The sequence below is a fragment of the Canis lupus genome, chromosome 15 (assembly GCF_048164855.1).
Source record: "Canis lupus baileyi chromosome 15, mCanLup2.hap1, whole genome shotgun sequence".
In the NCBI taxonomy this organism is placed as follows: Eukaryota; Metazoa; Chordata; class Mammalia; order Carnivora; family Canidae; genus Canis; species Canis lupus.
Window position 1 is genome coordinate 5583847 of NC_132852.1, and position 12356 is coordinate 5596202.

Genomic DNA, 12356 nt, shown 5'->3' on the forward strand with positions numbered 1-12356 from the left:
TCAACGATACCTCTTCCCCAACTCCATCCTGAAAAAAGCAAAGCTCTTTGAAAATCTGGGGCTGGTTCTTAAAAACACTCTTTACAATTGTACAAACCACCCCCACCCTCATTCTTTTGTTGCTGTTAAACTTCTCCTCATTTTCAGGGAGTCCCTGGAAAGGTGTATAAGCTACTATTTCTTGAACTATGTGAGTTTGCTGTTTGTGAGCCGTGCTGGCTTGGCCGGAGCAAATGCAGGAGGATATGCACCGAGGATAAGAAGGTTGTTGGAAATTGCAAGATGAACTTTTTCTGTTGCCGACGGAGGATCAGGTGAACCAGACCAGCCCTCCCCTGGCCTTCAAAGTGGGACTTGGTATTCAAGGGAGGACAAGAGAAGTCGTGTGCCTTACCCAGGTCACACTGTGAGTGAGTCTCAGAATCATTCTCCTGTCTTTCTCCCTTGGTTTTGTTTCTTTGCTTATTTTTTAAGATAATCCTTAAAAAAATCTAGGTCCAAGTGGGCATCGAGTAGCCTAATCGGATACTACTACTATGTATTTGTAGAGTCTCTTGTAATTTATAAATCTTTCCTCCATATTTTCCTCATATGACTCAAGATCGACTTATGATTTCATTATCTCCATTTATATTTGAAGAAACTGAGACCCAGAGAAGCTTTCATTTCTTCAAGGTCATAGCCTGGAAGCTGGAAATGGATGTGCACACCCCTGTCCTGTTCTGTGTATCTATCTTTGTATAATAATTTAAACCAAATAGATAAACAGAAATGACATCTGCATCTCTGTTAATGGAATTACAATTCTATAGCATACAAGAAATTATTCATGTTATTTCTGGGTATATCAATAAGCGATCAGTCATTGATTCTAATATTTACACTGTGTTTTTAAGCAACTCATACCTACTCAGTTAATGCCCATGGCCCCAACTTTGTACTTCTCTTCTTGCCAATAAATTAAGATGTTAGAGGTCGAATTAAAATGCTCAGCATGGATTGTGCATGTATGATTGACTATCCATAGCTTTTGTTTATGAAATAAAATTTGTAGCTTCATATAACAAGAGTGAAAATTATTCATCTTACAGCAGCTACTGAAATTTGATCACTCAGTTTTCACATATGATTTTAATTTCACATAATGATTTTGCTTTACATTTGAGCTACCATTGTACCATTTTGCACAGATACATTCCCTGTCCTTTCTCTGCTTTGCTCTGTGTAACTGGCACAATTATCGGCAAATTATGTTCCTTTTTTTTCTTTTTTTGCAAACTATGTTCTTCAAGCCTCTTGGCTTATGGTTGATTTCAGTTGATGCAAGTGTGTGGTGGCAAAAGGGTAGATGGGAAGAAGGGAGAGCCGCAGATTTCTCTCCCACACTCTCTGCTCCAGCAGTGGCTTATCTCCCATAGCAAAGCCCCTGCTTCTATGTCCTTGCTTCTCCCTCAGCCTTGATGCTGCAGGCACAGCTCCTGCCAGCCAGTCCTAGTCTCTGGGCTCACACTACAGACTCCTGCTTTTCCCCCTGCCATCGGGCAGTGGGGACCTCCAGCTAGGACTAACATGGGGGCCGCCTCACTGCTCCCTTTTTGCATGTTCAGCTTTGCCAACACTTTATCACTTCCTCTGCATTTAAATCTTCTCCATCAAACTACCTGGTGTGGGAGCCATTTTCATGCTTGGAGTCTGACTGATAGGGCTTTTCCCTTGGTCTTACTGTCAGATCTATTTACATTTGCTCAATTGTTCTCCAAAAGGATCTGAGTGATCACCTCTGCCAACCCCGACTGCTTCCCTCATTTTTGCAGGAATTAACTCAGGGAAGTGGGCAATGGGGCAACATAAGAATCTACAGTTGAATGATCCTCTGTCTGTGGGTACTCCTCCCCAGCTCTTCACAGCAAGAGCACTGTGGATGGTTTAGAGAGGACCATGAGACCAGATATTCCCTACTCATTCCAAACACTACACTCCTTGATCACCCAAATTGAAAACACTTTGGACTCTAACTGGTGTCTCTTTTATGGAAGGATTCATGCGTATGTCTCAGTCATACAGAGAGGTGGACCAGGGGCTGGGCCCTGATATTTCCTTACTAATAACATCCCATAGATGTACAGCATCTATGTATAGCATCCCATCGATGCTCACCTACTCATCAATCACCCCTCTCTATTTCTCTTGCTCTCCCCTCTTTTCTTCACTTGGCTTCTTTCTAGGACTTTTTTTTTATCCATCCCCCTTCTTCCTGAGACAAGCAATCCTCCTTATAAAATAATAAAATCTCAACCCATAACAATTTCTTATTAAAATCAGCACTTTCTGGGGTCAAGTGGCTGCCCGTGGCTTCCTCAGATAAATTTCTGTTAATTTCCATAGTAATTCGTGGAGATCTCTGGATGTCAGTCTTCTGCATTTTCTGAAGAAGAAAGTCTTCTATATGGTGGATGGGTCAGAGGGAAATGGTCAGGAAGAGACACTGGTTTTCCCCTGAAGTATCTCCACTCTAGTCTACATAATGCTCCTGCTTAGCATGACTTTACCTCCATTAAGTTTGAAATTGTGGCTCTGGTCTTACTATGCTCACCATGTATTGTCCCTTCTTGATGCGGGGTCCATTTCAAAACCCCCTCACAATAATGGAAAGGGAATGGCAGAGTCTGTAGAACAAGATTGATAAGTTTGTTCTGAATTCCCAAATGTCAGAGGACAAAACATTAAGAATCATCTTCTCTCATATTCCCAACTGAAGTACTGAACCCCAGGGATAGGAATAGCAAAGAAGTTGACCACAAAATGTGCTCTGAGACACTTAGCCTTGTGTCTATGCCTTGAGAGTATAAAAGAAAGCTAGAGAAGGCAGAGGACAAAATTCCTCTGGAAAAATGTGTTAGTGGGCTGGGATTGGGACCTCACTGTGGCTCTCAAAGGGGACGGGTGAGGAAGACAGCACTTTTATACACAATCCACACAACCCACTCAGGATTGAGGTGAGCTTCAAGAGGCTATGTGGGAAATTCAACTTGCCACCCTGTGGTTCTATACCTGAACGTGTTGACAGGTGAAGAACTCTGGCTGGAGTTGTCCACGGTGGCAGGACAGAAAGATCAGCCATGGGGTCACTTATAACTTATGATATGAGGTAGGGCAAAAGGGGCATGGCTCCCATGGACCAGGTGAATACCACACAAGATCACTGGGCTGGGTGGCCCGGGTGGCTCAGCGGTTTGGTGCAGCCTTCGGCCCAGGGCATGATCCTAGAGATTTGGGATCGAGTCCCATATCGGGCTCCCTGCATGGAGCCTGCTTCAGCCTCTGCCTGTTTCTCTGCCTCTCTCTCTCTCTGTCTCTTGTGATTGAAAACAAAAAATTAAAAAAAAAAAAAAAAGACCGCAGGGCTGAAACCATCCTAAAGGGAGTATTCCCAAATAATGTGACCTGCTCAATCAAAGAGACTCAGAAGTAAGTCATTTTTGGATACATTGCTTGGGTGGAGGGAAATTCATAAGATCAACTAGAAAGAACATCAACCATTCACGAAACTGTGCAATGCCACGAACCAACAGAAACCTTGCAAGAACACATAAATGTGCTCCCCCAAAGAGATCTACCTTGGAAGACTGCTGGACTCATTTATTTCACTGTGTCACAAGGTACCACAAAAGTTACCTGCTTAAAGCAGCACACCCTCTCTCACAATTCTGTGGGTCCAAAGTCCAGGCATGGTGTATCTGGCCTCCCTGCTCAGGGTGTCAGGAGACTGACAGCATGGGGTCAGCTGGGACTTTGATCTAATCTGAGGCAAGAGATCCCCTTGCATCCCCCTGGGGCTGTCGGGGAAAAATTGTGTCCCTTGTGGTTGTTGGCCTGCACTGGGTTGCTGTCTTCTTGCAGGATGTCGGCCAGGTATTATGCTGAGCACACAGAAGCTGCCTGGCATTCCCTGACCTGTGGCTCTTTCCATAAAATGGCAGATTTCTCCTTCAGGGCCACCCAGAGTGTCTCTTGTACTTCAAAACTCCTACTTCTGTCTAACAGCACAAAAGAAAGAGGAGAAAACCAAGCTATACAGAATAATGCTTTTGTTCACCATTGGAATCTAGTTGTTAAAAATTAATTGCAAATTCATTTACAACATAAACATACATAGTGCCATAATTAATTAAACAAGGGAAATATCAGTAGATAACAGAAAATAGAAAGAAATATTGATATTGAAAGTTATACCTGAAAAAGATTCACTGAATAGATGTGAGAGTATAGAAAATATGACAGGATCAAGAGTCACTGATATTTGACAAGGAAATTCAAATGGTACCTCAGGAAATATCTGTTTAACACAAAAGAAGTCAGTAATGCAGGAAAGGTGGGTGGAGGAGAAATTTAGGAAACAAATAGCAGGGACACCTGGTGGCTTAGCTGGTTAAGCTTCTGACTCTTGATTTTGGCTCAGGTCATGATCTCAGGATTGTGAATCTGAGCCCAACACAGAGCCTTATTGGAATTCTCTCTCTCCCACTGTCCCTCCCCACCCTCCACTTAAGCTCTCTCTCTCTCTCCCGCCCCCCCATAGATAAATAAATGCATAATAATAAAAAAGAAAACTATAATAGCAAATGGCAGATGTAAATCCTACCTCATCAATTATGTTATTAAATGCAAATGAATTAAATACTCCAGGTAGAGTCTAGCAGAATGGTTTTTAAAAAAAGTTTTTAAAGATCCAACTATATGCTGTGTGCCTGTGTGAAAGGGACACGCTGGATTCAATGAAATGAAGAGGTCAAAAGTAGAAGATGGAAAAAGATGGAGCGAGAGACAAGAGAACCCCGTATAGTGGTAGACACGTCAACCCCTTAAGAACACATGACCATTATAAGCGTGTACAAACCTAACAAGAGCCACGAAACACATGAAGTGGGAACTGACACACCAAAGAGAGAAATCAATAGTTCAACAAAAGTATATGTGTTTTATAGCCCAGCATGCGATCTGTGTTGATGAATGTGTCATATGTACTTGAAAAAGGTGTGTATGTGTGTTTTGCAGTCATTTTGGGTTGTATTCCATAAATACCAATTCACTCAACGTGGTGGTAGTGTTGTTTACATCAAACCCGTGTTTGTTAATTTTGGTTCTAGCCTTTGCTGGAAAGAATGACATCAAAATCTTCTGCTCTCATTGTAGAACTGTGTTTCCCCATTTTAATCCATCCAGTTATTGTGTAAAAGTGTTACACAGCATCCCACTCTCCATTTGATAATATTCTTTTTTATCTGAAATGAATATTGGCACTCCAGCCTCCTTATTCTAGATATTTTCATAGTTTATGTTTTTCCATTCATGTGTTTTCAGCCTTTCTTTGTCTTTTTATATTTAATGCTTTCCGTATAATTTGTGATCTGAGGTTACTCTGCCACTTTATTTCCTAGCTTTGACAATTCACAATTATGGACAATGTCCCCATTGCAGTAGGCTGGGTGATGGGTGCCTAAGAACTCTCTGTACCATTTTTGGAACTTATTGTGAGTCTATAATTATCTCAAAGGAAAAAAATGTTTGGAGAGAAGATTCCTTTATGGATAACATGTAGTTTTGTCTTCCTATTTAATCCATATGATTATCTCTGCTGTTTAAGGAGAATATTCAGTCCCTTAACATTTTTACGTAATTAATGATAGATTAGTAGGATGTTGGTCTATCAATTGACTATTTTTGACATCTTTGTTCTACTTGATTTTGTTCCTCTGTTCTCTCTCTTATCTTCTTCAGATTACTGTGATATTTGTGTCAAAATTTGCATTAAATATATGTATTATAATTAATGGCTTCACTGGTATTATCAATACACATCCAACTTAGGGTTGATGTTAATCCATTGTTCTTAAAATTTGGAAGGCTTGTAATCATATAGGTAGACCTATTTCTTCCTATTCTCATAGTCTTTTGCTATATTTTTTGTATGTATCACATCCACATACAGTATAAACCCACAAGGCAATGTTACAGATTTTGCTTTAAGAAGTCACATAAATTTCAAATAAATTAAAAGACAATGTATTTTTTAAGTACTTACACTGATATTTATCTTTTCTGATGTTTTTCATTTTCCTTGAAAACCACATTTCCTTCTGGTATTTCCCTTCAGCCTGAAGAATTTCCTTTTATAGTTACTGTAGGGAATCTCTCCTAGAGAAAAATACTTTCAATTTTCTTTGCCCTGAATATATGTTTATTCTATCTTCCCTTTTTAAAGGAATCTTTCCTGCAGATGGAGTTTGGGGCTGTGGCAGTGTTGTGCTTGTCTTCCTTCAGCTGCTGCAAGATGTGTGCACAGTCACCTGACCTCTTTCAATTCTGAGGAGAAGCCAATTGCTATTTCCCTGAACTGGACGTGTTTTTTTTTTCTTTGTGTACTTTCACAATTTTCTCCCTTTTCTAGACTTTAGAAGTTTGACTGTGATGTGCCTGAGCATAGTATTTATATTCTTTGTGATTCAAGGAGCTTCCTGGTTTTGTCAGTTTGTGCTTCTCACCAAATTTGAGAGTTTTCAGCCATTATTTCCTCGAACTACTTTTTAATGCATTCGGTTTCTCTCCTCATTCTCAGACTCCAATGACCTGTCTGCTCTAGCTTTTGATATTATCCCTCAGACCCTCAAAGGTCTATTTTTCTCAATCTTTTTCTCTCTGATCTATAGGTTGCATAATTTTTATTGATTCAGTGACTCTTGATCCTGTCATATTTGCTATGCTATCAAATTTATTCAGTTAATCTTTTTCAGGTATTATATCTTTCAGTATCAACATTTCTTTATATTTTCTGTTCTCTAATGACATTTCCCATGTTTAATACTCATTGCAAGTATATTTTCTTTACTATTGGAGCAGATTAAAGTGAATATATTAAAGTCATTTGTCTGATTATTTCAACATCATTGAAGTCCTGGACACAGAGAATGTTGTGTGGAAGAGGATATGAATACTGCTATACCCTCTGAAGAAGGCTGACATTTTGTTTTAACAGGAAAGTATCTCTATTAAACTCAATTGACAGGTATTGCCTAGTGTGTAATGAGCAGCAGCTCAAATCTCAGAGGTATTTGTGTGTTTATCTTGTTTTGTTTTACCTTAATTAGATGCATGCATGGTTTGGGAGTCAACAAAAGTCATGGGGAGAGTTCATACAAAGAACCTAAGCTCCCTTCTCTGAGTCATTTCCAGCAGCCATGGTCTTCCTTGACTCTGCCTTTATAAGTTCAGAAAGAGGATAGATATTTTTGTTTGTTTTGAGTTAGCCTCTCCATGCCACATTGCAATCAGAAAGAATGTACTCTTTGCTGTTTAATTTTTCCAAGTTCTAACTTTTTTTCCAAAAAGTTAAATACGCCTGTATTTATTTTAACTTTCATATTCTTCAGGTAATTTTTTTTCCCACAGTTTCACTTGTTATTAGTGGGAGGGTCTTCTTGCCAGGAGCTCACTTTGCTTTATTTGAAATGGAACTCCTCATTTGAGTTTTAATATTTCAAATAACCCCCCTACTTAAAAATCCTTCAATAGTTTCCCCTTGATTTTAGGATAAAATTCAAATTTCTTAGTAAAATGAAATAAACATATACATAGTTCTCCAACCCATATTTGTTGAATGAAAGCTATTCCCATAACATATGAGGTATGGTCATATTTTGTCATAATACCATTATCCTTAATAATAATATTTACAAATGTAAAATCTTTAAAAGTTCAGTAAGATTTGTGAATTAACTGTTTGACTATTCAGGAGTTTCCCTAGTTAGACAGCTATCAATTAAGTCAAAGAACCTGTATATTTTGAACGGCTATTGCTGCAAAGCACTTTATGAGGAATCAATGGAAAGAGAAGGATGGAAGGAGAATTGGTTTCTTCCGTTGAGTTGATAGTCAAACTGGATGGATAAAAATTCTTCACATACTATAATTTTTGAAAAGCAATTATTACAGGTACCCATTAGTAACTGCCAAGATAATCTTATAAGAGACCAAGTTGCAAGTAACATCTTGAAGAAGAAAAGGAGTGGGGGTTATAGATCTTCTGGAAGTGTAGGCACCTGAGATGGGGCTTCAGAGAATAGATGCCTAGGCAGAGACATAGAATGTAGGAATGCAGGCAGGGGGACTAGCTGTGTGCCTTACTCTCCGATAGACATCATTGAGGTAACACCTGATCCAGCAGCCCACACGTTACTCAGTGGAGCATGAAGAATAGCTTCCTTTTAATGGACATTTCAAACTGAAGTTGACTTCCAGCCCTTTCAGAGCTGTAGAACTTGTTTTAATCAACTTCCCTTGATAAAAGAGCTGGATTCTAGCAACTATACCTCCTTTATCCTCTCTCTACTGATGTCTGGAGCCATGAGAATTTTTTTCTTAGTTTCTGCTGCTCTCATTCTCCTTGCTCACATTTTCTCAGGTAAGAGGGAAATCCTAATAGATGTAAGGGTGGCAATCTGTCTTTTGAGAGAAAGTTCAGGCTTTAGAAAAGTGCATGACTAATCCCTGTATTCTAAAAATGTCCCAGCACAAAGCAGTTACTAGAAATCTTTTCTTGAGCTTAAATACAAAATTACTGAGCTGAACTATCTCCACCCAGAAGGGTATCTGGTTAATTTCCCTCAAAGCTCCACCAAGGGATTCAGACTTCTCTTCACAGTTAGCTCTCTTTCCATCTTCTGTAATCATCCACACAGCTTCAGCGTGTGCCAAAGTGATAGCTCTAAAATGAGAGAAAATTTCAGAGGCAAATTTCAAGCACACGTGTTAATTTAGAGAAGTATAGCTTTTGTAGCCTAAATGAAAAAAAAAAAAACTTATGATAAGAGATTCTTAGTCTCTTTTTTTGTGTTTTTTTCCTATTTTTATGTTTTATTAGTTGGTCTAAATCTCCTAATCTTAGATTACTTAGAATTTCTTTCTAGTTCTCACATACGAATAGAAAATTATGTCATTTAAACAACTAACATCTTGATTGGTTTGCTTTTACATGTTTGAGAGCTTTGAAATGATCTCTTTTTGCTCAGTACTGCCAAGACTCTATCCCTAAGACATTTTAAAAAGATTTATTTATTTATTTTAGAGAGAGAGAGAGAGCTGGAAGAGGGGCAGAGGGAAAGAGAGAATCTCAAGCAGACTCTCCAGTGAACGCAGAGCCTGATGTGGTGCTTAATCCAATGACCTGAGATCATGGCCTGGGCCAAAATTAAGAGTCTGATGCCCAACTGAGACAGTCAGGTGCCATCGCCCCCCCACCAAGAAACTTTTATATCCATCCCTTCTCAACTATACTTCTGTTATTAAGTCATGACTAATGGGGGTTCCTCATGTATTATGAAGCACTTTACTACTTCATGATTTCCGGATTTCTGCACTTACTTATTACACAATCGGGCCTTAATAGGCCTACCAGACCAATACATATAGCACTTAATAAGCAATTGTTTGGGCACTATAGAAAAAGCAGGTAAAATGGAGATAAAAAATGTAATTAGAGTATGATCTTCATGCTTAATTTACTTGAAGTTTACTATTTTATTATTTGTGTGTTGGTAAAAAATAGGTTCCCTGGAATACTAAATAAGTATTTGATAAAATTCAAATGTACAAATAAGTGAATGGGTGATATGAGAAGATTCATAAAAACTATAACACAAAAACAGTTCTCAGAAGTGCCATAAATGATGCAGACTATAAAGGAAAGCCATGGGAGTAGAACCGTGGTTCTAACTGTGGGATCCGAAGGGCCTTCTTGGGAAGTGTTCTTCACCTTGCACTTTTGAAAACAGGTATAAAAACATGCCCTTACATTTCAAAGTCTCATTTATCAGGTCACTTACTTGGTTTCTGCTCCTGTCTTTTCCTGGAGGTCAGACAATGGATCCAGGTAGAGAAGCACATTTTAAGCCATCTTCTCCATTCCCATTCAACAAGTCTCTGATTCATTAAGGGTCCTTTGTTCCCAAACTCAGCTCAGGTACATTTGAATCCTAACAACAAGCCTAGTGTGGGCTCAAAGTAGGAGCGCCACAATCACAACAACCACACAGAATCTCAGAGCTGGAACTGAGAAGAGGAAATGAATACAGATTTTTTTACACCAAAACACCTGAAGTTGGATCTCAGGTCTAATCCTTCTAAGTTGTGTAAACCATTGTGCTTCAGTTTCCTTTCTAGAAGTGGTAATAATAATAATAGGATTGTTTGAAAGATTAAGATACTTGTTATGTTAATTAGAGGCAAACTTATTTTATCAAAGACATTTAAAAAGAGAGTAAATGAAAAAATAGTTTATTTTTCTTTTAGGGAAAAATCCAAAAAACAAGTAAGTTGACTATTATGGTTAGAAAGAAGACTCTTCTCCACCAAGTTACTTTGAGTCTAGGGAGGAAGGTCAACTTTGTGTCCTAAACATGTGTCTTCCATCTGGTTCTAAAGATGCTCTGACAGGAAGGGCTGAAAAGTAAGTAAAGCGCTTGATCAAAAATATTGCACAGAAGCATCTGCATCATTTGATTCCTGTTTCATTGGTCCAAACTTATCAATGCAACCATACAGAGACATGGGGCCTGGGACTGATGTGTTTTGCTGAGTCTCCTTGTGTTATCCAGAGATTCCATTACTCATTGTTTGAAGTGAGAAATAACTGTTTGGGAAGGTTTAACAATCCCTCTGTTTTTATAATCTGCTTAAACAAAGGCAGGCACATCCTCTGTGCCCTGAGAAAGTACAATATTATTATTGTCTGCTTATCATTGTTTTTAAATCATCATTCTCATTCTTATTATCTGCCTCAATTAAGTATTTAAACACCTTATGAGTATTCCATGTCAGTTGATTAGCTAGATGTCTGATGAACTTCAGTAGTCTATTACAATATCCCCAGTTCAACTTTGGACTCTATTAAAAATTTCCTCTTACTTTGAGCAGAAATCTAAGGCTGTGCAATTCCTTTCTGTTGGTCTGAGTCCTAACTGGGGTACAAACAGGCTCAGTGTTTCTTCAGCATGGCATTATCTCAGGTATATGACAGCAATATGTGTTCTTTCTCCTCCTCAAAGCTGTATTTTCCAAGAACTCCCTTTGGGAGTGACTGCCAGTTCTTTGTATTATTTCTCCTGAGAACATCTATCACCAAAAACTTTTTTCAATCATTTATCTCAAAATACCTTTACTCTTTTCAGCTTAATCTTTATTCTGAAGAAAAACTTGTTGTCCACATCACCCTGAATTCCAGAATTAAACCCATTATTCATTGATATTTCTTACAGAACAGATCAGCCTCAGGTTTCTTTTATCTTTGCACCTAAACTCTTGAAACTCCACAGCCACATGGCTGTGGTCTATCGTTGCATGTGGGCTATCGTTGACCTGCCTACAGTATAAACAGCACCATCTTTACCTTTTGTCATATATCTGAGACTATTAATTTGGAGACATGAAAACAATCACACATTGGGAAGGAATGTTATTGAAAATAGAAAGTAGACTGCCTCCATCCCAGGAAGACATACTCTGCTTCTAGATATCCTAGAAATGAATATGGCAAAAGGAATTGAATACCCAGTAGGGACACTGTGTAAGTTGTGCAGGGAATCTGAGCTCCCATACAGCTGCTCAGGTGACATGTGCTTTTTTGATCCTAGGCGTGTACTCGGTGTCCGCAGGAGACTCGGTAATAGGGAATTGTGATTTTGGCCTGGGTGATGTTATGTTGCTTTCTGGTCACCAAGTACTGGATAACTGAGGCCTTGCTTTCTCCACACAGCCCATGGAGCTATACACAGAAGGATGCAGTGTCAGAAGATGGATGGTCGCTGTGAGGTTGAGTGCCTTTCCTTTGAAGATAAGATTGGGGGCTGTAGAGCTGAACTGACACCACTTTGCTGCAAAAAAAGGAAGAATAATTAAAAGCCAAGCAGGAGCTCCAGAAAGTGAGATGCAAAGATCCTCTGGCTGTGAGCTCCATGCGGCAAACATCTCTGGATTTTTTCTCTTGACCTCCAACATGGGCATTCTTTGAATGAAGCTGTCAATCCAGCTTCTGACACTGCAGAGAAATACGATCTGTAGGCCGTGAGGGGCCTGGGGGAAGGCACTGTGTTATGTTGACCTTCGGAATCCTCACTTGCTGGCAGAGGCCCCCTTAATTATTTTATGGATTGATAAAGTGAGTGAGCAGATTAACAGATTAAACAGGTAGAATGGAAAGGTGGGACCATGGTTGAAATGTTCTAAAACCCTGGCTTCAGACAGAGCTGTGACCCTGGGTCTTTGTCGTTCAGACTCTGGTCTCTGTAATATGAGACGACTCAACC

At 39.2% G+C, this 12356-nt stretch overlaps 1 protein-coding gene and 1 long non-coding RNA gene across 2 annotated transcripts; both read left to right on the forward strand.

Annotated features, from left to right (window-relative positions):
* The first annotated feature begins 258 nt into the window (after positions 1-258).
* LOC140605443 (uncharacterized) lies at positions 259-1067 on the forward strand. The gene is made up of 2 exons (XR_012008100.1): positions 259-406; positions 602-1067. It is a non-coding gene; the product is annotated as an uncharacterized lncRNA (long non-coding RNA).
* Positions 1068-8267: 7200 nt separating this feature from the next.
* Positions 8268-11985, forward strand: LOC140604579 (beta-defensin 107A-like). Its single transcript, XM_072775814.1, has 2 exons — positions 8268-8458; positions 11807-11985. The coding sequence occupies exons 1-2, from the start codon at positions 8389-8391 to the stop codon at positions 11947-11949; spliced, it is 213 nt and encodes a 70-aa protein (XP_072631915.1). The 5' UTR covers positions 8268-8388; the 3' UTR covers positions 11950-11985.
* Positions 11986-12356: the final 371 nt, after the last annotated feature.

Bases quoted from the DNA above. Each gene is read 5' to 3' on its own strand.
- LOC140604579 (XM_072775814.1), top strand. From the start codon at position 8,389: ATGTCTGGAGCCATGAGAATTTTTTTCTTAGTTTCTGCTGCTCTCATT. The intron at 8,459-11,806 runs GTAAGAGGGAAA...TTCTCCACACAG, and splicing joins CCTTGCTCACATTTTCTCAG to CCCATGGAGCTATACACAGA.